We start from the raw sequence: 25,646 nt of genomic DNA, 5'->3' as shown, positions 1-25,646 counted from the left end.
GTATTCATCCAATGAAGTGAGCTGTGCTCATGTAAGCTTATGCTCTAATAAATTTGTTAGTCTCTAAGGTGCCACAAGTACTCCTTTTCTTTTTACACTTGGTAAGGCAATTCACAACTTTTCATGTATTTATACCTGCTCTTGTATTTTCTACTCCATGCATCTGCTGAAGTGGGTTCCAGCCCATGAAAGCTTATGCCCAAATAAACTTGTTAGTCTATAAGGTGCCACAAGGACTCCTCGTTTTTACTTCATATTTTGACACCAGCGAACTATCTTTTTCTTTTCCCTCCCCCCTCCCCGGAGGTGCTGAGCAGCTTCAGCTCCTGTTGACTTCACTGGGAGCTCTGGATGCTCAGCACCTCTGAAAATAAGCCCAGGAATGTATGGATTTTGTTATAGAAGGCTGCCAGCTATTCAGAGGTAAACAGTCATGTAGTGTAGGTCTAAAACCACAGCCTTTGGGGTGGGTGGGTATGTAGAAGTTTGGAAAAGCGAATATTAATAGATTTTCTTGAAATTAGTGTCTTGTTAGGTCTGATCAGTCAATCCCATGCAGTATTTGTAGGCTTGGCAAGATTCAATATTTTTTCCTAATTGTGACTGTTAAGATAAAATTTTTATTTTTTAATATTTACAGTTGCTGGAAATTAAGTAGGGTGTAAGATTGGGGGTTAGGGCAGTGTTGATAGCGGGGTACAGGCAGCTCCTAGTGGCTCCCTGTATGGCCAAGGGGCCCAAGACACCTGGGATGCAAGGTGTTGGGGAGGCTGTGGTTTGGGCATGGCAAAGCAGAGACCCCCAGCCAGGATGCAAGGAGGAGGGTGGGAGCCATCCCTGGGTACTGCTGAACGGTTCCTGCTCAGGGATGGCTCCCACACTCCTGGCTGCTGAGTGAGTGAGCAGGGCCTTCATGGTGGAGCTGCAGAGGCTCTCTGTAGTTGGCTGGTGACATCAGATCCCTGCAGGCACAAGGGGTAGGGAAAGGTGGGGAAGGGCAGCCTGCGCTCTTGGCATGGTAGAGCAGAATCCTAGGGCCATGAGGAGGAGGAGGACTTAGCCATTCAGCACCAAGGTGGCCTCCCCTGTGGTGGGCGCTTTGTCCTCACAGTCCTGGCTGCGGGGTCTCTGTTCTGCTGGGCCAGGACAGTAGCCATGCGCCTGCAGGGATCCATTGTCACTGGCCCTGCAGAAGCTCTGTGAGCCCATTGCAGTCCAACTATCACATGAATGAGGGAGTGGGTCCATGATAGCAAGGACTCTGCACTGCAGCAAGGCCAGTGACACCTGATCCCTTCAGGGGCAAGGAGGGGAGGCTGCACTCCCACCAACTGTTACTGATCCATATCGTTTTGTCGATTTCAGTCTGTCAGCTGATCTTTACCCACATCTATCTGTTTATATCAAATCCTGCCAAGCCCAAATATTTGCAATATTTGCTTGGTCATGTTCCCCATAACCCTTGTTGTGAGCTAAGAAATACCCTAAAGAGCCCGTAAACAATGAATGCTAAATGAGTTTAGTGAAAAAGGAAATGTAGTGTTTTAAAAATAAAGCTCAAACTAGTCCCTAGTGTAATTCTGTTGTAGTCAATGGAGTTGCACACCAGTGATGAATTAGGCCTGTGCTCTTAATTTTTTAATTTTGCAACTTTCCAGTAAATAACACAGGAAGGGGAATAGAGAGAGACATGAAACTGTGAAAACTCAAGATTTAAAAAAAAATGGTGTAAGCCTCAAGGACCAGTGAAAGGCACCAGGTCTTGAGGAGTGGACTGCCTGATGTGCCTTTCATGGGAATACGAGTCTTCAAGTTATTTAAAATATTTTTACTAGGTGGTTGCTTGGCTTGTTTGCTTTCTTGATGAATGGAGTGGGTTTGCAGTACAGTCAGTTACTGACTTTGCAGACTTTGTTGCTGTATAGCAACAATCAAAGCAGCAGGATCCCCCCACCCCAGGGGCACTTTCTTCCCTTCCCCACTGTGTTTAGACCAGTTTTGTATATTGTCTTATTCCCTGTTACATTTCCAAATAGTTCATTTTATCAGCAGACCTGCTGTGGGGTTTTTGCATTGAATTTCAGTATAATGCTCATAGGACAATAACTCAGTCAGGCTCAGACCACCACAGTAATGCTTTTATAGCCTTTAAGTCTTTAGGGGCTGGAGAGGCTGGAAAGAACAGCTAAGGCTTAAGCTTGCCTAAGCCTATGTGTTTTGTTTTTTCCTTCTCCTGTTTTGAGCGGTGGTTGTCTGACACTTGTTAGTTGTTTTCTGCTAGAAAATCCCACAGAATTTTCCAATTTAAGAAGAGCTACCTTTAATAAACTCCTTTTTAATCCCTGGTTTCAGAGTAACAGCCGTGTTAGTCTGTATTTGCAAAAAGAAAAGGGGTACTTGTGGTACCTTAGAGACTAAATTGGTTAGTCTCTAAGGTGCCACAAGTACTCCTTTTCTTTTTTTAATCCCTTGCTCTATACAGTGTAAATCCTTGCAGCCTTTTCGCAGGGTGAATTGTTGTGTTGTACTTTTTAAAATTTAGATTAGAAACTCTTTAGGGTGTGGGGTGAAGAGCACTAGGCCAGATTCTGATCTCAGTTGTACTATTGTAAAGCAAAAAATACTTCTGTGGGCTAGAATTGCTCCTGATTAACACTGGTAACTGACATAGAACCTGGTCCCTAGTCTTTCATTTGAGTGGGATACTGTAGAGACAAGTTAGAGCCAAACTAGTTCAGAATTGCAATAACAATAAAACAGAGCTCTTAATGGGAGTGTTACCAACAGATCTGGTGCTGAATGAGCTATATCTTGGAGCTTGACATCAGCACTCATTCACAACCTAGAAAATTGCCTTTTGGTAAGGACTTTTTGCTCTCTTTAAATCTTCCTGTCTGATTCATTTTCCTTGGTACTGTTCTGTAATATAGTGCTTGCTATTTTAGGTGTATCACCTAGAGAAGGAGGAATTTTTCAAGGAAAGGTTTTATAATCAGAAAATGCTGATTCATCAAGAAAGTTTCTCAGGTCCATGTTGGGAAGGAGGCCATAGCCGATAACTCCCTCTTGTCTTGGACCTCAGAAACCTTCCCAATGAATTGGCATTTTCTGATTTTTAAAAAACCTTTCCTAAAAATTCCTCCATCTGTAGTTGGGAGACCCAGGTTTGAGTCCATGCTCTCTCTGATTCAGAGGTGTCTTTTGTTTGTGGTTTCTCTTGTGGAAAAACTTTGAAAGGTCTCCATCTTGTTCCAGTATGGAATGAAAACAAATTCTGAAACAAGTATTTTTCATGAAATAGAATTCTTGTTTTCTGCCCATCACTAGTGTCTGCACTCTACTGGATGGAGTCTGACATGTTTGAGTGTCTTCATGTTGTCCTTCAGTGGCTCTAATAGTGTTCCCTCTAATTTTTCCCACACCTATATGGAATAAATTTTATGTGCACCAATATGGAAGTGATGTGTCATATTGGTGCAAAAATGTGACACATCACTTCCATATTGGTGCACATAATAAAATTCCTGGGGGTGGGGGGGCGCAAGGGATTTGGATTGTGGAAAGGGGCTCCGGGCTGGGGGTGCGGGTTCTGGGGTAAGGCCGGGGATGAGGAGTTTGGGGTGCAGGAGGGTGCTCCAGCAGGGAGAGAGGACTCCCACCAGCTCTCCCCACAGCAGCACCTGGACTGTGGGGGGAGAGGAACCTCTCCCTGCTGCAGCAGCTTCAGGGCTGGAGCCCACCTCTCCCTCAGCTGCGGCCGGTCTGGGCCAGGGCTGGGGAGGGGGAGCAAGAGGGGTGCCCCTCCCCTGGCTGTGGCAGATCCTGGCCAGGCGGGTTTCCTGAGCGCCTCCGCAGTACTAAATAGGCTGCTGCGCTGCCATGCAGCTTACAGGGAACTTAGGCTCTAACCTTTATTGTCAAGTTGTGCCTGGTCGGGTATGTTTGGTTGTGGGAGCAAAACAGCCTTGGTTTTATTCCCTGCTATCAGCTGCTGAGGCTTTATGGCTACACAGTTATTCAGCATGAGGAAGGTTATTGTCCTGTAACTAATTATCTGAGAAGTTTATTACTGTTTATAGCTTCAAAATGCTTACCTTTTTAAAAACATGTTGAGATCCTCTAAAAGATGCTATTAAGTGCAGAGTTTTATTATTTAACTTACGTGCTTCATATATTATCAAATCTCAATACAGGAGGTTGAAAGTTCAGTTTGAAAGTGAACTGCCTTATCAGAATAAAATATGTAAACAGAAATGAAATCAGTTAAAGAAAAATAGTGACTGCTGGTTAATGTTTAGTAATAAGCCACTAATGTCACTGGAGCTGCTTGTGGCGATGCCTAAACTTGCACTGGTATTTAGGTTGTGGAGAGGTTAATGTGTGAGATAAAGGTGGAGCTGTGTTCCAAGTGGAGAGTACATATGATATCAGTTTAAAATCTTGCAGGGAATTAGAATTAATTGGGAGGAAGGAGAGAGACCCCTTATGCCAAGAGTGTCAGCTGGTTTGTGCCCATGTTTGTTAAACTGGTGCCACAGAACTTTTTTATTTTTGATACACAAGTACCCTCCTTCTCCCAGCACAATCGTATTAGTTGTCCTTGTGTGTCTGTACGTATGTTGTCTGGCTGTTTTGTATCAGTGCATTATGGGAAACTATCCCATGGTGCTCAGCAGGGGCTAGAGTCCTTGGAGGACATGCATATGGAACATCTGCTAGCAGTATGTGGGGCAGTGCATTCTGGGATATTCTGATTTGCAGAGCTGGGATGTAGGGCTGGCTGGCTTGGTTAACTTAATACCATTGGAGTCCCGATTTACGCAGCAAAATAAATGTTACAATCTGAAAGAATGAAGGAAGGAAGCCAGCCTATACCCCTAGCAAAGGTAGTGTGCGGTTATCACCATAGCTCTTGAAGTCCCCCTTAGCTTATGGGGGGGAGCACTGATTTAAGTGCTGCACAAGCTCTTGAGGAGACAATTACAGTGCAGGTGGCATTCATAGATTCCAAGGCCCAGAAGGGACTGCTCTGAACATCGTAGCATGACCTCCTACATCAGTGGTTTTCAAACTTTTTTTTCTGGCGACCCAGTTGAAGAAAATTATTGATGCCTGTGACCCAGCAGAGCTGGGGATGAGGGGTTTGGGGTGTGGGAGGGGCTCAGGGCTTGGGCAGGGGGTTGGAGTGCGGGGGGAGCTCTGGGCTGGGGGTGCAGGCTCTGGGATGGGGATGAGGGGTTTGGGTGCAGAAGGGGGCTCTGGGTATGGGGGTGGTCAGGGCTGGGGCAGGGGTTGGGGTGCAGGCTTATCTCGGGCGGTTTCCAGTCAGTGACACAGAGGGGATGCTAAGGCAGGCTTCCTGCCTGTCCTGGCATCGCAGACTCTGCTGTGCCCCAGAAACAGCCAGCAGCAGGTCCGGCTCCTAGGCAGAGGTACCAAAGCAGCTCTGCACTGCTCTATCCTGCAGCCACCACCCCCGCAGCTCCCATTGGCCAGGAGCCAGTGCTCGGGGTGGGGGCAGCACGAGGACCCCTGTGTTTGAAAACCCGCAGTTTGAAAACCACTGTCCTACATAACATAGGCCAGACCTTGTTAAACCATGTTGATGGCTTGGACACAATTGGCATTTAGACCCAACAATGTTGCTACCTGTTTGAGTGTGATTGGTTGTCTTGTTGTGTAGATTTGGCTTAAGCCTCTGCCGTTACTATTGAAACTTCGCTAGGAACCTCTGCGTCTGAACGTTTGCAATTTCCTTGATGCATGTGAACTGTTATCAAAAGCAGTATTGTAATCTACCTTCTCAAATAGCCTTCCTCCAGGGTGATGTTTTAAAGCCTAGCCACAACTGGAGTGTGGAACCCTACTGCTTCACTCTTCTGCAGCGTGCTTGTGAGCTGAGTATCTTAGAACTCTTAAGTCAATAATAATATAGCTCTGACATGCCAGAGTGAATGAAGAGACCTAGGAGAAGGGTGGGTAATTGTTAGCTTATATTGTCATAAAAGCCAGACTCTTGTAATCAAGTTACTTTTGTACATTTATAAATGCTAAAGTCTTGTCTCCCCTATCTGTAGGGAAAGCTAATATTTCTGCAGTCCATGCAGTCGGGGCTGATTACAAAAGAGCTCCCTCTCAGTATCGTCTGAATGTATCAAATGGCTTAAGCATATACAGATGGCATTTTTGTGCTCATTAACCACTGACTTGTTTGTTTTTTCCTCTTGTTTTAAAGGACTAGCTTTTGGTCTTGGCATTGGGGCCTTGGCAGAAGTTGCAAAGAAGAGCCTTAGACCTGAAGAACGCAATGGTGAGCTCTCTGGTGTGCTTGTTTTGAACAGAAAACCTAGTTGCTTTCTCTTTTTAGGCATTCTCTACTGTGTAGAAGAATAAAATCATGAGGTCTGTAAAGGCTGTGACTGATGCAGTATGTGAGGAGTGGAGTTTTTTTTTCCCCCCCAGTTTCTTTTGGTTGAGTTAATTTCTTTTTAACCTCATAAGGTTTGTCTAAACACAAGTTGTACCGCTTTGCCAACCTACCTTGTATGGACACAGCTAGATGGGTGGAAAGGCGCTTCAACTGATATAGCTTATTCCATAAGGAAAGGGGAGTAAGCTCTTCTGATATAACTATTCAGGTTAAAAAAACCGAAAAAACACACCCCTGACTGAAATACTTATACCAGTACAAAAATGGAGAGTAGACCAGGCCTTAATATCTGAAACCATGTGGTGTTAGTGGTTGAAGTAATAAAGACTTGCTTGACCTTCAGCAATATTCTATCTATTTGATATTCAGGTGATGACTGCTATAAAAAAACATGGGAAAATAATTTATTCAGACACTAAATTGGCATTTCACTTCTTTCAGTATCTTTCTCTTGACTATTCTATAGACATGCACAAAGAAAGGGCTGTGTGTCATACAAGCAAGTTTATACCAGACTTTGCATTTCCTCCTGTCTTCCTTGTCTCATCCCCAAATTTAAGAAAAGGGATGCTGTTTCTGGGTATGTCTCCTTTGCCCACTGGCATTGGTCTGAATTAACATGTTTACTGCTTTTCTGCACCTGTAATCTAGCTGGGAGAGTTGCTGCCTCACGTGATGGTAGGGAACAGCTAGTGCAATCCATAGTACTGAGGTGCAGAAGATATGAACATGATATTTTTTCCTTCTATGGAAAAAAGCAGCTTACTCAGAGCTTGTGGCTAGGTAGATATTCTTGTTGGGTTTCCTATCCACAAAAATTTGGATCAGATGCAGCATCACTTTCCATGAAGTTCCTGCCTGCCACCCAATATCCCTGCTCTTATATTTGATTTGACACAATGGGTGTCTTGGTACCACTCAAGTTAACAGAGTTGATGGTGTAGCCAGTGTTGGAGCTGAGCATCTTTCTGGCTCTTGCCCTTTGGTTCCGACCACCATCCTTGAAATCCTGGCTTTTGTAACTGGAGGCTCAGTATTCCTAGAAGGAAATGAGTCTGTGAGTCTGCTTAGATCTAAGATGCTTGGGCAGTTGCGTGTCATATCAATAAGGAAGTCATATCTATAGTGTGTTTTTTTTTTTTTTTTAAATTGAGCGGGGGACGGGAATGAACTGGACATTGGTTTACTTGCAAGTTCCATTTCATGTGATAGGGAGGGAAGGATGGATGGATGGGGGACATAACTAAGAAAATGACGCCTGATCCGTGTGTGTGCGTGAGCTTCCCTTTGTTAGCTATCAGTGACCTCCTATATAAAACTCATATGCTGGCATAGGGCAGCACCATCCCACCCAGCAGTGAGATGGCCCATTCTGGGAAACCACTCCAAACACCTCTTTATTTTCTTAATCGCCTCAGGAGCTTCTTCATCTCAGATTTATTTAATACACTTAGCATTACAGCAGTGCTCAGAGGCCCCAGTCAGATCAGGGATCCCATTGTGGTAGGTACCGTGTGAACAGAGTAAAAGATATTCCTTGCTGTTAAGAGTTTACAATCTGGAAGACAAGATGCAGCAAGTGAGTGCAACAGTGGAAGAAACAGGGAAGAGGTTCATGATTACAGATCATAGTTATGTAGCTTTGCACTGTAGCTAGTCCTATATGGATTCAGTTCAGTTAAATAGTGGATATTCCTATTGACGAGGTGGTAGCTTTCAGTGGGCATTGTGGCAATGGTGGATCTTGAGGGATTTGGAGGACAGGATAGTGGTGTTATGGATTAATTTGGGGAGGGTGCATTCTTTGCACCAAGGCACTTGTGGGAAGTGGAGGGGTGGTACAAGGAGGCTGCTATTGCTGACTGAGAATTTGATCTGGGGAGGGGGACAGGAAAAGTGATGCAGTAAGAAACTGAGAGCAAATGAGTAGATGGGGACTAAGCTGTAAAGGTTCTTGAAGATGGCAAACAAGAAGCTTGTATTTGTTCCTGTGGTGAAGAGGGAACCAGGGCAGGGATTGAAAGAAGCAATAACCTGGTCAGAACAGGCCAGGATGAGGTTAGCAGTAATATTTTTGAATTGAGTGGGGAAAAGTTAGTGTCAGGAAGTCAGAGATAGGGTTTCAGTAAAAATTGGAAATGAGGACCAGAGTGCATGCTAGTTTTATGGGCAGTGACGAGGCCAGGTATTTAAAGGTGTACCAGAGAAAGATGAAGCCATTTCCAAATCTTCTAGATGTGCAGGTCTGGAGAGAGGATGGTATCAAAGATTATTAGACTCAGAACTCAGTGCCTCCCCACAGCCCTTCTGAAGTCTTGCTTATATGGATCCTCCATGTGTCTTAAACAGTCTCATGAAGCTGAATCTCTTCATTCCCAACCTCAGCACTGTCTGCCTCTTAAAGTGATAGAATTGGAAAGTAAACATGTGATCACGTGGGGGCAGGGAGGTGAGGGTGAAGAGGGGAAGGCTTCCACAACCAGGTTTGATTTATGTTGTTGTTGTGGCACTGGCAGTTTCAATAAGGTAGATTTCTTATCAAGGGCAGTTGGCTGCAGGCTGTCACATGGAAACCACCCACATCCTTGCTGGATTCTGCATGGCTCTAGAAGGAATTATTTTGTACAGGGGATCTACAAACTAATACAGCAGCCTCATGGCCTCTAAGCAGTTAAACAAATTCATACTCCTTATATCTGTTGTTGTGGCTTGTTTAAGGAGTTTAGAGGAGGTCAGATTCATGGTAACAAAACTTTCTTTGGACTTCTCTACCAGTTCTTCCACTTTAACCTTAAAAATATAAGAAATGTCATGTTCTTGTTTTGCCATAAATAGCTCTTTTGTTTGCCTTACCTTGGTGTCTGGCTAACCATCTGTCACTGAGGTGAAGGTTACAGAGTAAGTTAGATATGGGAAATGCTTTTAACCATTGCAGGCTCTGTGCAGCGGGTCACCCCTGGGGCCATATCGTAAGCTCGCTTCCACAATATCTGATCGTTACCTGACCCAAAGGTGGATTGGGTGCAGACTGTCAGAAAGGAGAGATGAGGACAGGACTTGCAAGCCCTTTTATTCTAGGTCCATTGTTTAACTTCCCTTGCTCAGTCTAATTTGAGGTGCTTTGAAACTCCCCATGAGGATGGCCAGGATTGTCACTGTGTGGGGATAGATTCCAATTCTGCCATGTGCCTTGCTAGGATATATGCCTCTGATATTCTTCTATTATAGTCTCTCCCTTCCTAAGCTTTGAGACAACATGGAACTCCACTCTGTCTCCAAAGTTTTCTGACCTTCCTCTCAAGCAGCCCATGAAGTTAGTCACAAGTAGAGTCCAGGTTCAGAGGATTGACTCCCTTGTCATATTTCACTCTTGTGTAGACTATTTTTTGCCCTCCCTCCTCCTCCTTTTTTTTTTGGTTAGGCTGCTGCTTCTGCTTCTCCTTCCAGAGCCTGTTACTTAGGTTGAGAGGCAGATTGCTTTCTCTGCCCAGTTGTGGGGTTGTGAAATTGATAACATGGAGGTGCGGCAAGAGAGACTTTTGATTACAGTGCACACAAAGCAATAGCATTACTTGGATCTTGCACAACTGCAGCCACAATAAACATGGCATCATTTCAGACCCTGCATCCTTTCCAGCTAGTGCTTGATTCCAGTGTTGTTGATGCTGATCATATGCTACATGGATGCCTTCTTTTGAAGAGTGTTCAGATACCACGATGATGGGGGTGAGGAGGGCTTGTAAGCACAGACACGAGGAGTTTCTGCAGTAGCATTTGCCCAAAGCTACATCTAAGAAACAGACCAAATACTTGCCCACTCAGCTGTGACCATTTCTTGTGATGCATTCAAGTGTGTTTACTTTGGCTTTTAAACAGACTTGATCACTTCTTAAATCTTTCAGATGTTGCCATTTCAACTTGGTCTCCACAGAAACATCACTGATGTAGACTGCCTAGGAGCTGCACATTAATCTGCATGTACCCTATCCATAACCTCTCTGGCAAGTGCCACTAATCTTTGGTTCCGTTATCTGGTTGCAAGCTATGAGATAGAGAAGGTATCATGAACTCCTTTGTCTTTGGGCCTTGTACCAGCATATCACAGGGCTGAATCAAGTACAGAGTGTACTAAATGCTTCACATAGCCTAGCTGCTGGGGCCTTCAGCACCTGTTGGTCTGGTTTGGGGTGTGTGTGTGTGAGGGAAGGATGGGGGTAGTGACTTTAATCCCTTTTTCAGGTGGTTCAGTCTAGGCTTTGTCCTTCATGATGAGATTCTCTTGTATCTGAGACTCTTAGTAACTCCTTGTTTCAGCATAAGCTTCTGAAGCTTGTATGAATTGGTGTGGAGGAAAATGTATCTCTTATAGCAGGAGAGACTGCATATAGACACATCGATATGGCACACAATGCCATGCTGTTACGAAGGCCTGGATTTATCCTCCACTCCAGTACTACTGAATTCATCTGCTATGCTATCAGTGTGTTGGGTACAATGGGCAACCTCTCACTACTATATTGTGATTGACTGTAGTGGCATCAGTATGATGCTGTAAATGCTTCTTTCCCAGTATAAATCTTTCTCTCTCCTGCTAGGAGGCACCTGCTGCTCTGCCAGGCATACTCGATATATTCTGATCTCCTACTTAACCCTCTCTCTGATGGTTTCCTCTTAAGCTCCTTAACTGGTAGAATAAGTACAGGAAACGAAGCCAAAGTGCTCCTAGTTCAGAGGCTTTGCTTTGAAGCGCATATTTAAATCTGAGGGCTCTGATTTTTTTTTCATTTTAATATCCCCAAATATTGCTATGCTTGTTGGACCTACAAGGATGTTGATGAGTGCTGAAGATTGAATCCCTGTCCAGTCAGCTGATGCTAAAGTGTGAAGATGGGCCAATCTCTTGGAGACAGAATGGACAGTCTATAGCAAATTTCTCCATGGTATGGTGGTCACTTTCCATCTGTGCTCATCTGTAAATCTCTCATTGCATCCTCTCCTGCTTTCCTCTCTCTATATAAAGGTTTTTTAAAAAAGCAAACACCACCACAAATCAAAAACTAAAGCCTCGTGCAAAGTCCTGAGAGTCCTTGATCTGTGAAAGCAACAGTTGTCTGCAAGGGTTAGTTTTTGGTTGCTCTGACCTACGTTGCACGCAGGCACTATCTGGAATATGTGAACAAACTTGGCTTGGCTTGCAGAATCCTTGAAGGCTTTTGCTTGCAGCACTCATCACCTTGTCCGTCAAGCTGCTTGTATCTGCTGCGAGGTGGAGACTATCTCCAGCTTTAACTGAGGAAGGATTGCACTGCTGTTTGTTTATATTTTTCTCCTTGCCAGGCACCTGCTAGCTGGGCACTTGCCAAAGTGAAAATACAGACATTGCAGAATTATGAAACTTGCTGGAGATAATGAGCTTTGAATCTGTTCCTTAAAGTGAGAAGGGGAAGGGATTTTTTTAAAGAGAAATTGATACTTTTCTGCAACATGCAGAAACTGCAGTTGAGATTTTTTTTGGAAAACTCTAATATTACTTGTAAATTCTAAATGCACTGTCCATAGCCTGCTCTGTAGTTTGAGCCAAGTACTGATAGTTGTAAGAGTGTCTTAAGCTGGCCTTGATGGAAAATGCAGTGATTGAATAAGGTGGTGATACTTAGGCCTGGGCTACACGTGGGGTGGGGGGTGGGTTCAAACTAAGATATGCGGCCTGAAATTGCATAAGTATCTTAGTTCGACTTACCTGGCTGTCCTCATGGCGGCGAGTCGACCGTGATGGCTCCCACGTCGACTCAGCTTACTCCTCCTGCCGAGCTGGAGTACAGGTGTTGATTCGGGATCGATTTTATCGCATCTAGACGAGATGCAATAAATTGATCCCTGATAGATCGATCACTACCTGCTGATCCAGTGGGTAGTGAAGACGTACCCTTAGTGACTAGGGCATTTGGACCAGGCATCGAAGATCTGGGTTTTTACCCTTGGCTCTTCCATAGACCTGCTGTGTGACTTTCAGGAAGTCATTTCACCTTTCTGTTCCTCTTTCTCCTCTTGCCCTGTCTGTCTTACCTTCAAGGCATTGATTATCTCCCAGTGTGTTGACAGTGCATAGTGAAATGGGACCTCAATCCTGGTTGTGCCTCTAGGCACAACTATAATATAAATGATTAATGATCAGAAAAGTGACTCTAACATGTCTCCATGCCTGTTTTCTCGTGTTCCAGGTCAGAGACCGGTACTGCTTGAGCTAAAGATCTTGCCACCAGCCAGTTTGTTTCCTTTTTTATGTTCATATCTTGCTGTGTTCCTACCACTAGTAATCCTGTTCATTTATCCACGTGTTTGGGTCATACATGATCTCTGCCCCCATCCTGATTAATTTAGCACAGTGTTTCTCAACCTATTTGCCATTGGAGGCCTCATTCAGTAATACCTGTGTGGCCCCGAGGATGTCCCATGGGCTGCAACTCTGTGCTGATTGGGCTGCAAGCGGCCCACGGTCTGCAGGTTGAGAATCGCTGATTTAGCAATTATGCTAACCTCTTCAGCAGAGCTGTACTCCATTTTTTTTTCACACCCTTCTCTGTTCTTGGTTTCTGAGCCCCTGTTCCATCACACACACTCTCCTCAACCCCCTTCTTTCCGTGTGTGTGTGTGTGTTGTAGGTTAGGATGTGTAGGGCCTGGGGACTCGGCAAAGGAGTCACTTTTTCCCTCGAACCATGAACTTGTGCTGATAAAGGCACTATCTGCCTCCTGATGCCCAGGACACATACTGATGCTCTCCACTGCTGAAACCCTAGTTATAGGAGTAGACAGTGAGGGCCTCCAGGCTTTAATGCTGCAATTCCTTCAACTTTAAGGGAACCACTTTATAAATAAAATCTTGGCTCTTCTAAAAAGGGAATAACATTGTTATTTCCAGTATGGAGCATGGATGAGTTTCACTGTCTTTGTCAAGCTAGCAAATTAAAAATAGCCCCTTGGGTCACCACTGACCTTCGCAGCAGTCTCACTATCGCTGCACACTGTGTGTATTATTTAGAATGTGTATTTAAAGCACAAGGTTGGCATAGGTGTTGGAACAAAGTTTTCAGGAATAAAAAAAACTGAAACGCTGCCTCCAGACAAAATACCCTCCATTGCTGGCAAAGGAGACCTTGGCTTCAAGGTCAATTTTACCTTTATTAATGGCTTAATATTACAGTGGTGCCTTCATTGTGCTAGGTGTTGGGCAAACAAAGAGCTGCTTGTGGCTCTCTGCGTAAAAGGCTAGCAGTCAGCCTTTCTCAGGTAGAGTCAGTGGTGAGCTGAACTTTGTCTCTGGAAATGCTCTCTTCCTTCAGATGGAGGGAGTGACAACATAGCTAAGTTCTAGGCTGTGTCCCCATGTCCCAAAGCTGATGCAAAGCAGACAGTCCTCCAAAAAGAAAAAAACCAAAACTCCCTGTGCAGTGACTTGCTCTGAGGGAACAATCTGTTATCCATTTTTAAATCAATCTAATTGTAAGGAAAAAATCAGCTGTGATCATTTAGGATGAGAACAGTTATGCAGCGGAGACCAACTTAAATTTGGAGGCAGCTGGGCTAATTCTGGGGTTGGAATGGTGGTTTTAGAATTCTTGGGAACATGTACTCACATGGCTTGCATAGAGAGAAGCTTAGCAGTCAACTTCTGGGGGAGTTGTGTGGTCTCGTGGTTGGAGTACAAGGCTGGGAGTCTGGACTCCATGTTGTCTTCCTGTCTCTGCCCCCAGACTTTTCTCTGCATTTTACCATCTATGAAACAAGGGTGAAGATGCTCACAATCTTCATGACCTGCTTTGAGATCTAGAGATGAAAAGCTGCGTATAAGAGTACAGGGTTATTTCTGTCATTGAGAAGAGCTAGCCTACCTCTTCCATTTTTGCCTCTGTATGAACTGAAGTGGCTTGAGGGTGTATTCCATGAAATGTATTCAATCGTCCCTTTAAGCCTGCTTTTTCCTTTTGTTGTGCCAATGATTGCCTTTCACCTACTGTTCACATAAAGACAGGTTTCAGAGTAGCAGCTGTGTTAGTCTGTATCTGGAAAAAGAAAAGGAGTACTTGCCACAAGTACTCCTTTTCTGGTCACATAAACTATCTCCCCTTTTCAAGTCACCTTCTGGGCTATGTCCATTTTTAGCACAGTGCATAAACAGGCAACACTTCATTGCTAATGACAAGGCTGACTTATGTTCAGGTTAGTGTTTGTGTGGTTTTTATTTGTTGGAGAGAAGCGTGCCAGGAAGAAGTGATGGAGTGCTATTGTTGGGGATTTTTCTTTCTCTGATAAGGTTGTTTTTAAGCTACTAGGGTTCATTAGCTTCTTGAAACCACCTTAATCATTAACTGTTTTCTTAGCCTGCTATATGCAAAAGGGGTGTGTGTATGTGATAAGAAAGGGTGAGATTCAGACACACACAGGGATGATTCAGTTTTCATGGCTCAACTGTATTTTGAGCCACTTATGTGCTGGATTATTTACCTTCTTACCCTCATGGCTGATGATTTAGAAGCACTTTCTGGCAGGAACAGTCAAAAGCCAGTGATCTTTGGGAGGTGGAGGGAAGGGGGAGATATTTCAAATTTATCTGAAAGCAGATCTAAAAAAACTCCAAAACTAATACTAAATCCTCTTGGATTGGGCAGGTCCAGGAGACCCTGCTGTCTTTCAGGAAAGAATCATTGAAACCAGGATCCTGAGCAGTGTTAGATTCTAACTCCTCTTCCTGTGCATGCAACAAATGACTGCATGAGCCCCAATTTAAACCTGAGCCTGGTTTCTCTCCCTCCTCCTCTCGGTTCTCTTTCCTGTTCAGTCTGCTACTCTAGTCACTCCTCTTTCATTCCATGTCCTCCACACGTGCACCCTCCCACACTCTTACTCTGTTGGGGCAGAGGGCTGAAGAAGTCCTTGCCTCCTTTGCTGCTCCCACTTCCATTGGCTGTTTCTGCTGTTGCCAGCTGAGTCCAGAAGAGGGCAGTGCCAGGCACCTTCCATGTGCATGTTGCCTGCCAACATTATGCACCGCTTAGGGGGAATTCTGATCCTGACCACTTGTGCCTTTGTCTTCAGCAGCCACTCTTTGTGGGCCTTAGGCATGTTGACTGGGGCTATGTGAAGGAAAGTAGCTGACTCTGATTGTGCAAGTGCCTGTGTATTTGGATAGCAGGTGCAGGTTTGTGACCTGGTTCTGGCTTCTAAACTGGACAATCCAATGAAAAAGTTCATACCAAACCATGTTAAGTCAGCAGAGTTCATTATGGAACAGCCAGACTTGTCTGGATCTCACCTCTCCTCCAGCCAGCCTGGATTCCCTCCTCTGTCTAGTTACCTTTGCTCGGCACTGGGGGAGAAGCCTCTCACCCTGCTGTCATTATATACTACACTGAGTACATAGTACTCCTTTTTGGCTTCAGCAGCTGGTAAGTCTGTTTTCTCCCCCTTCTCTCCCACCAGTGTCCTCAAGTAATCTTTCTGTCCAAAATTGGTGTGGTGGTGTGTACACATTCCATGTGCAGTCAGTGTTGTCTAAACAAATAGCTCATTCTCAGGGAGGAGAGGCAGTCACATGCACAGACCTTTGTAGCTCTGTGCACAGCCCTATGTTACAAACTTGACTTGCAGTACTTCACTGTAACAAACCTGCCTGTCACTTGGCTATAGGAGATTTGACTGGTAGGTTACCCTTTGATCCTTGTTGGCACAGTCCATCACACTGACAGGGGGCTATGCTTTCAGGGAAGTAGACAAGTTTGGCAGGAGCCGTTGCAGATCCTGTGTTCCCAGTCTTGATGTCCTAGACAGAACTGCTCCTTCTTGGCATTTTTTGGCCTCTGGAAGGAAACCTGGGGACCGTGACTTGAGCCCTTAAGCCACTATCTCCCCCTCCTCCCCCGTCCCAAAGGAGGAGTGTTCTCATGGTTTGTAGCAACTAATTGTTACAAACTGAAGGCTTGTCACAGGTGTCTGTAGGAACCAGCAGTGAGCCTGTCCAGTGGCAGGTTTTGCCTGCTCAGTGGGAGAGCTAGATCATGTTGACATGGGGCCTAATCCCTTATGCTTTAATGCTGGTGTAATTGTGAGAGTAAGACCAACAGGATTTGGCTTATCTGTAGAGGAATGGGTCTTAAATTCAGATAGGACAGTGAGATCTTAACTAGCTTGAGCTGTTGCTCTGTTTAAAAAGCATAGTAGAAGTGACAGAAATTAAAGCTAGAGTCCCCAGTTAAGGGATGGCTAAGTTGGCCCCCATAAGTAAATGCATAAAGGAACTGGCACCATAGTGACTGGAAGACATTCCTCCTCCTACATCATTCTGGGGTCCAGCAGGCCCAGGACCTGAAGACTACATCTCCAGTAGAATAAAATGCATGTTGTAGAGTGAATCAAATGAATTCAAGAATTTTTGAGTCTTAAAATAAAAATCAGCTTGGGGTGAAAAGTAGGTAGAACTGAAACATCCTGCATAGTCACAAATACCCGGAATGATAGCAGGCATCTGACTAAGGAATCCTTTGCAGTGAACATCACTGAGTGAGTGACCTCAATAACAGCATCTTAACCAAACCCCACAGAGCTGGAATTGAGATGCAGTTTTTCTTAGTTGAAAGGAAGTTAAAGCTGCAAGTATGTACATATTGTCATCTGTTGCAAATTACTTGATAGTATAGGGTGGGGACAGACTTGGTTCTTCTGTTGTATCTGATGGCATAATTGGGTCAGCTTGCACGGGCATTTTGTTCTAACCTGGTCTAGGTCCCAAATGAAGAGAAAAGGTTGACAGTCTCTGCTGTTCACTAGTCCTAGCGGATGCCAACTCTTTCTCTGCTCTGTTCAGGATGGCAATATCAGGGCGAGGTGTGCTGGTGAAGTGCAGGTGAATTGCCACAGCTTTGTGGTGTGTGCCTTTGCCTAGCTCATAAAGCACCACTGGACTTTTAACAAGGCCCATATTTGTCTTTGCTCACTTGTACCCTGTGATGTTTTGGGATCACCCAGGCCAGTAAGGGGTTCTGTCACCGCCTGCCTTGTAACTTTGGGTGCCTTAATGCTGTGCTGCTGTGACTCAGCCCTGACTCCAGTAGCCATCCTACAAGTACAAGGTCTCACCCTGGCTTCCGCCCGCTCAGTTACTCCTTGCAGGCTGACCCCAACAGTCCTTCCAGTCCCAACTCTCCCCAAATCCATCTGCCCCAAGCTCTTAACTACCAGACACTTGGAATTTTTCCTTCTGGTTTTTCACCCCTGAAGGTGTGAAAACAGCTCCCAGTTATCAGTTCATTTTGCCATTCACACTTCATGTAGTTTGCACACTGAAGACCTGCTAGGGGTAAAAATAAACAAGTTTTATTTAATAGAAAAATCACATGTTCAAAGATTAAATAATAAGGGAGAGCATATGCAAGTTACACAGAAAAGAAACCTAAAGATGCAACCTCAGGCTTTACACTTGCATATTAAACAAATTCTCTTTTTGAATATAAATTACCTATTGTCTTTGAACAGTTTCCCTCTGTAACAAAGGGCATGCAGGGAATCGGGAACAGCTCTCTGCTTAGAAGCTGCTCCTCAGTTTCTGGATATAAAATCTCTCAAGCCTGTTCTTTTAAAAGAATTTTTTTTGTCTTGGCATGGTGACTCGTGGTTATTCAGAGTGATGGGAATTCCCATTTGTCTTGATGTCTTTCTATTAACACTAATGGTTAACCATTATCTTTTTCTGGGCTGGACAATGGAGGGGTACTTGAAGTTGGTTTTGTGTAAACAACTGGCTGGGGCCTAGGTTACCCCTCCCTGCTTGATTCCTTCACCGCCTTGTGAGATAGTTGCACTACAGTTGGTTTTCCTTTATATATTTACATGCATACATTCATAACCATGACTGTGTAATCTCATAATGACCAGCAAGCTCAAAGCATTAGACTTTCATAAAAGACTGTCCAGATCCCTCTGTTCTCCCCTTGGGGTGTCTGGACCCTGACTGTCACACATGCCTCAAAGCTGCCTCTGTGAGGAGTTCTGGGAATGGCCTTATGCTAGATGGAGGATAAATGGGTATGCTGGCTTCTTGAGAGAAGGGGGTGTAGGTTAAAATAGGATGATGTGGTGGGGTGAAATCACTGGGATCCATAAAGCATTAAAGCATTTTAATCTCTCTTCCCGCCCTCAGGAAAGAAAGCAGTTTTGGATTCCAGCCCCTTTCTGTCGGAGGCCAATGCAGAAAGAATTGTGAGAACTCTGTGCAAGGTGCGGGGAGCTGCACTGAAGCTAGGACAGATGTTGAGCATTCAAGGTAAGTAACAGGTCTCTGGTGCTTCTCAGCTTTTATTTAGTGACACTCACCTGGGGCAGTCCGCTTACTGTACACAGAGGGCAGGAAGGATGTGAAGTCATTGCTAATAAGAGATACTGGACATCAAGATCAATTAACAAGCCAGCAGCACAGCAGACTGTCCTCAGTCAAATAGCTTCAAATGAATGGTACAACAGGTTAGCTGAGCAGTTTTCTCATAGGAGAATGAAGATTTAAAAATTGCACAGTTCACTCTGATTAGTTCAGTTCCCTTTGGTTTCCTGAAGTGGTAGGGAATGTAGTTGTCGGACCCTTCTCCTTAGTACACACATCCATCCTCCTCCCACAGTGTTTATACTGTAGACATGAATTGAGTCCCATATAGCCAAAGTCCAGTAACTACCTGAAGCCTAGTTTACCCTTCTGCAATTGTCCTGAAATAAGATGGCCCTATACCATGAGGATGAGTGAAGGCAAAAATCAAATCCTGAAACTTAACACAAGTGTTAGACTGAGTTTGGTCAAATTGAACAAGTAAACCTACCAGCCAGACAGAGAAGGCAGGTGAGAGCACAGTCCTGCAACACAACACAAGCCTTTAAAGTACACCTCCAAATCCTTGCACTGTGCAAAGGTACAGATTTGTGCAGTGATGGTGTGAGTAGTTCTCCCTGGCTTGTTCACATGGTTCACTGGCTTGTGAACTCTCCTGGTGGCGAGAGACTGCTGCCGATGGTGACCCCAAACTTAGTTGGGTGTAGTAGGGAAATCTGAATTCCTGTCTTGGCAAGAGTGATTGAAAAGTGAATGTTCCACCACCCTGGCTAATACTGTATCTGGGAAATGGTCTTCTGTTTTGTGTAGGGGTGAGTGTGACCTCATTTAACTTCTCTCCATGTACCAAATGCCTGATGCCCTCCTCCAAACCCTTTATTTTGCTCTGTCTTCCTGCATATTCACATGTACATCTGCTATATTGAAGCTGGGTAGTTTTGGGTGACTGGATTGGTAATGAAGCCACAGAGACTTTAACTGTGAGATCAGTTTCTGGGAACATATTCTGTTCAAAATCTGTCTCAGAGCAGTGTTGACAAGCCAAAGGGCATGTCTTGTTGGTTGTTTCTCAGCGAGAAGAACCGTATTCTTAGGGTTAAAATGAGGAAAAGTGGGGACTGGATTGGTGGAACAATAGAACCTTTCATTTTCTGTTTACCAATCAGTTTAGATTGTAGACTGTGATCAGATCACCTCTGAGGGATCTACTTGGGGAGAAGATTTGATAGTAGTGGGTTCTTTAATTTTGCAGACAAAGGCATAATGACATCTGTGGCTGGAGGTTAAAGGTAGACAAATTCAGACTAGCAATAAGGTCTACATTTTAAGTGCAGGTAATTACAATTGGAAGAGCTTTCCTAGGGATTTGACAGTTCTGTCACTTGATGTCTTATTTGGATAGATACACAGTTGTAGCAGCTTTGGTTTAAATTGACAGTAGTCCCTAAAATGCTTATCTTGCTATCTTAATATTGATTTTAAAAATATCAGTAGTAATGTTCCTTTTAAAGGTATTTTTAACTAGTTTTTACTCCCTCTATGCTGTAAAGGCAGCAGCCAGAAGCTGAATGGGTGGTGCCTGTATGTTCATTCTGAGTAGTGACAAAACAAAGCTCAGATGAGTCAATTTAAACCTCTAGAATCTTTTCCCCCAAGTGGAAAGGCTCTGAGTTAACTGAAATGAATCAGCTGGAAACGAAATTCAGGATGTCCTTTCGACTGAATAAACTGGAGAGATAGTGATTGCTCCTAATATGGAGCCACTTGGCTGGTCAGTTTTATGCTGCAGCTCGAACTTTGCAGATGTTGACTTGCAAGGTTGGTTCCCAAAAGAGAGCTAGATACTTCGCATGACTAGTAATATAGCAAGACCAAGGTCACTTCCCCAAAGAGCTCCCAATCTATAGAGCCAAAACAACAGAAAGATGATGTGGTTACTCAGTGAGGTCATGGGCAATTCCAGAGTGCTGAATTACATGTTGAGTTTGTATTAAATAACTGACTTGCTTGTGAAAGTTAGTGTTTGGAAAGATTTGAACAGAAAGGGTAATGGCTTGGGAAAGGTTCTGGGGAACAAGGCTACCTGCAGTCAGAGAAGGGACCCCTGAACTGCAGTGTCCTTGCATCTTTCAGGCAGTGGTCTGAAGTGGAGCTCTGTGTAGCTCTAGCTTGTGTCTCACCAACAGAAGTTGGTCCAATAAAAGCTATTATCTCACCTACCTTGTCTCTCTACAGGTTCCTTCTCAGTTGGGCTTTTCTAGCACATGAATGAGCCATAAACTCATACAAAACTGCTGGAGGCTTTTAAAAAAAAAAAACAAAAGGGTGAAGACATTGCTAACAAAGGCAGCTGAGAGGTGGCGGTTCCTCCTGGGCTTTTCCTTTCCCTGACTTTTACCTTCCAGAAATGCCAGAGTAGATTTTAAAGGGCCTCTGAAGAGAGCACAGGCTGATGGGGAGACGGGTGGTGCTGAACAGAATCTATTTTTATAGAGTGATTCATTCTGAGCTCTTATCTGCAGCAGTTGATTCAATTTTACAGGCTACCATCTGTTTTCAGTTGCCTCACCTTCTGGAAACCCACTACCTTCTGTGGAGAGGTGCCAGGATGGAAGTAGAGTAAAGAATGGTATCTTTCTCCTCAACCTCTGCTCTGGTGCATGTTCAGGAAGAACTCTTTAGCCCTTCGCCTTGTGCAGCCAGTGATCCAAATGTCCAGAGTTGAGTGAACCTTGATTCAGTGCATAGTCCTGAAGCCAGATTATTTGCCGGGGGGGATACGCTTAAAATACTTTATACGTTAGAATGAGTTGCAATGGTCAAGTGCTTAGTCATTGGTCTGTGTGCACTCTGAAATCATGGGGACAAGGGAGGACAGGTGCTGACCTCTGGATCTGAGGAGCAGAAGCACTCTGGATTTTCTTTCTCTTTCCTGCCTTCTAATAGAGTTAAACATTTACTAGCTGACTTAATTACTGTCTTTAATACTTGTAGGCAGTGTAGTTGTAGCCATATCTGTCTCAGGATAGCTCGAAAGCTTGTCTCACCGACAGGAGCTGGTCCAATAAAAGATATTACCGCATCCACCTTGTCTTTCTAATATTTATAGACCTTCAGGCATTTTCATGGAGTGGTTGCTATATTGTTACTGTGGGGGAAGATAGGGCTGCAGTAACTTTGTTGCTGACAATGGTAGTAAAATGTAGGTGCCGCCATCCTGTGATGGATCTGATTCTTGGGCTGGCTGCTGAGATATCAGAGCTAGTGCAATTCCTGCCACCTTGTGGTCTGGCAGGGTCACATGTAAGGGCTAGTAAGCAGATCTACTCTGCCTTTTTTCCTTGATTTTGTTTGTTTTTTTTCCAGGAAAGCATTAGGTATCCCCAGGAGAATAACTTGCATGTATGTCCTGGTATACCACACTTGTTTAAATCCCCTGGCCCTGGTTTTAGAAGTTGGCTGAGTTAGCAGGAACTGTTAGTAGCTCCTCTGAAGATTCAGGTGTGTGTGCACATGTGTTAATAAGCACTTGGGACCACATTGACCACAAGTGCGTGCATTGAAGTCAGTGAGATTGCAGCTGCTTATGCCAGGGGTGAATTTGTCTCCCAGCCTGTATTGCTGGACTTTACAATGGCTTTGTTTAGCTTCTGGACAGTCTCATCAGTTGACCACTTAGTGGCTTAGCCTTGTTCAGCAGCACGTTTGTTAACGTTGTAACATGGTCCTTTTTCCTGCAGTATTGCTGACTTCACTGCTGGCACTGTATTACTCTGCAGTCGTATCTGAGCTGACATCTTTGTTGCATGGTTGACAGCACCATGCTGCTACCACAAGACAGTGGCTATCAAGCAACCTCAACTACAACCTATTTATGTGTAAATGTACAAAAAAAATTGTGCATTTCTTGGACATAAGTAATGATTGTAACACTAATGAACTAGAAGTACCTGTTGCATGTCCAGCTCTCTTCAGGCATACAACTGCTGGGAACAGTGTCAGTTGTATGAAGAACCACTGTCCTCTTACTGCATGGACATCTCAGGAGATGCCAGGATTATTTGGTACAGCATCTGATAAAGTGTGCCAGTGTCTTGTCTTTTTGAAGTACCTTTCTTCCCCCAAGAGAGTGCACTCTTAAGTGACAGAGATGGAATCTCATTTTTTTCAGCCAAAATTTGGTGCTTGGGCTGAGACTGGGTATTAAGCTTTAGTATCACACAAGCCTTAGAGAAGTCCCAAGCAGCCAGTATTACGATTGAACACTTTATGGTGTAGTGACTGTATCTGGAAACACATGCTGTGCTAATTTTGGACATGTGGCGGATGGACCTGTGCAGTACATTGTGTGTTGTGTTAAATGCCATTTCATTGTTTTGGATTTGTCCCGAACTACCACAATTCTTAGTGAGGTGCAGCACCACAAATAATTCCTTCCCGCATTCCTGTAGCAGCAGGATTGCCATGGAACATGCTGCTGATTCATCAGCATCTTAGTGAACAAAGCAGACAAACATTGGAAAACCAATAGTAGAATATAGTGTGTGCCAAGAGATTTTATTCTTACAAGTTTTTATGCTTCAGTTTGTGACTGTGATGGGGGTGGGAGGTGTGGAAAAGTACAGTACTGATCTGTTTCTGCAATGCTGCAGCACAGTCCTGGTCACTTTGTTCTGGTCTGGAGAGATGGGGACAAAATGCAAGCTGTGTTGTCCCAGCTGTTCTGTCCCCAACCACCCTTTGCTCCTGCCACTTCTCTTGTCACAGGATTTGTGCAGGTGTTGTTGGTTTTTTTTTTTTTTTTTTTACTGGTTACCTAACTTCCCAAATGTAATGCTCAGCGTGGGAGAGTCTAGAATGGCATTTTTTTCAGTGTTGGGAAGAATTTCTAATCATAATACTGACAGTGTAATCTTGGATTTGGCTTTTGTACTTGGCAGTACCCCGAAGAGTGGTAATTGACGAGAGAGCTTTGGGCTACAGAGACGTATACACATTAGTCATTAGAAGCATGTTTATAAGTGTGTTTCTGTGAGTGTAGTTCGCTCTTTCTAACCAGCCTGAACTTTCCTCCTGGCAGATAACGCCTTCATCAACCCTCATCTCCAGAGGATTTTTGAGCGTGTACGTCAGAGTGCAGACTTCATGCCAATAAAGCAAATGATGGTGAGGAATATTCTGTCCTACTTAACGGGGCGAGGGTATAGGAGTGGAATAAACACACCCTGTGACTTGCCCCAGGTGAAGGCAGGGACTGATATTTTTAGAGTACTCTTTCAGTAAATATTTTGACTTTTATAAGACATGGGTGCAGCTAGTGGAGCTGAAAGGTTATACAAAACTTGATTAAGTGAGCTTTTCTCTTCCAGTAACTTAAACCATCCACAGGAAATTCAGTACTGTGCTGAGTATTCTCTGTATTAGTGCTGGGACCCACCACCCCCAAAGCTAAGCTGGCATAACTGGGGCTGTTTATGTACATCACATTTTCTGTTTGTTATGCTTTTTTTTCCTCTGCTTTTTTTCCCAGCCTCTCCTAAGCAGGAGTGGGTTAAATTGCCAAAAGCACCTAAGTCCTATTTTCAAAAGTGACTTGGACACTTAGGCGCCTCAGCCCCATGGAAAGTCAGTGGATGAAAGTTGAGAAGGTCAATATGGCAAAATGAAGATTTTAGCTAGTAACTTTTCAAGGTGAAATTTCACCCACTTTCAAGCAAGGTCAAAATGAAGCAAATTAGTTTTTTGCCATCCTTGATTTTTTTTTTTAAACTACAAAGATCAGTAAAGGGGACTGAGGCAGATTAACCCATGAAAATTGTTTGTTCCCCATAAGACTCTGACCCAAGTAAGTTTCCACACGTGTTTGGAGTGGAATGTGAAATAACGGGTTGACCGTGTATCAAAATGCTATTAAGAGTAGATTACAAGTACCGTTCTATATCCTGCACCTCCCTAGAGTGGTTCTGCCTGAGCCTGGGTTGCTCTTGTTCAGACTGGCAGCATGGCAGAAAAGGATGTATAATGATAAAGGGAATATCCCCTTGCCCTCTTCCCCACCTCCCCCTCTTTTTCTGGAAGATGGTGAAAAACAACAAGATAAAAGGCATTGATACCCTGATGATCAACTCCTTCTGTAGCTGTGTGTTTTTTGTTTTAAGATCTTGGCCCTCTACTTGCATGTCTCTAGCTTGAGCAGGACTGTGGCTGTTTGGCTTGAGCCTGCATTTATTTGGAGGCTGTGTTATGTCTGACTAGATTTGCTACAAAGGGAAGATGATCTAGAAAGCATGGGGGCTTTCAGACTCTGAGGCTCTCCGAACCTTGCCAGGCATCTCAGAGGAACCGGGTGGTTTCATCAGAGGGAAGTAAAATTTTGGCTCATATCCTAGCTTTCCTTTATCCTGTTTTTTTTTTCTGTGTCTCTAGAAAACTTTGAACGACGACCTCGGTCCCAACTGGAGGGATAAGCTGGAGTTCTTTGAAGAACGTCCCTTTGCTGCCGCTTCCATTGGCCAGGTTCACCTGGCACGCTTGAAGAATGGTAAAGAAGTTGCCATGAAGATCCAGGTGGGTTTGCAATTTCTCTTAGTTCTAAGATGGGCACCATGAACTCCTGTTTGGGCCCTAAATCCCCTCCAGCTCCATTCCCCTCTACATAGACGTATCACATTTACTATACAAAGAGGGGTTTGAAGTGTTATGAATAACACGCATGCCCAGGGCTGTGTTAATTAGGTGCAAGCACTTTTGCACCACTGCGTGGGTGCAGAAATTCTGTTGTCCACATATTTCTTTGCTTCCCCACAGAAAAAATGTCTCCTGAGGGGAAGCAAAGGGAAGCTGCAAG

At 44.2% G+C, this 25,646-nt stretch overlaps 1 protein-coding gene across 2 annotated transcripts in view; it reads left to right on the top strand.

Annotated features, from left to right (window-relative positions):
• Window positions 1–25,646, top strand: part of COQ8A (coenzyme Q8A) — a 75,706-nt gene that overhangs the window by 35,540 nt on the left and 14,520 nt on the right. For both annotated transcript variants that reach the window (XM_074949165.1, XM_074949166.1), the window contains exons 5-8: window positions 6,236–6,310; window positions 18,623–18,745; window positions 23,880–23,965; window positions 25,226–25,366. In XM_074949165.1, coding sequence (XP_074805266.1) covers window positions 6,236–6,310; window positions 18,623–18,745; window positions 23,880–23,965; window positions 25,226–25,366 — 425 coding nt within the window. The remainder of the gene's footprint in view (window positions 1–6,235; window positions 6,311–18,622; window positions 18,746–23,879; window positions 23,966–25,225; window positions 25,367–25,646) is intronic.

The sequence above is a fragment of the Natator depressus genome, chromosome 3, assembly GCF_965152275.1.
Source record: "Natator depressus isolate rNatDep1 chromosome 3, rNatDep2.hap1, whole genome shotgun sequence".
In the NCBI taxonomy this organism is placed as follows: domain Eukaryota; kingdom Metazoa; phylum Chordata; order Testudines; family Cheloniidae; genus Natator; species Natator depressus.
Note: the sequence above shows the minus strand (reverse complement) of the source record. Positions and strands in the feature narration are given on the sequence as shown.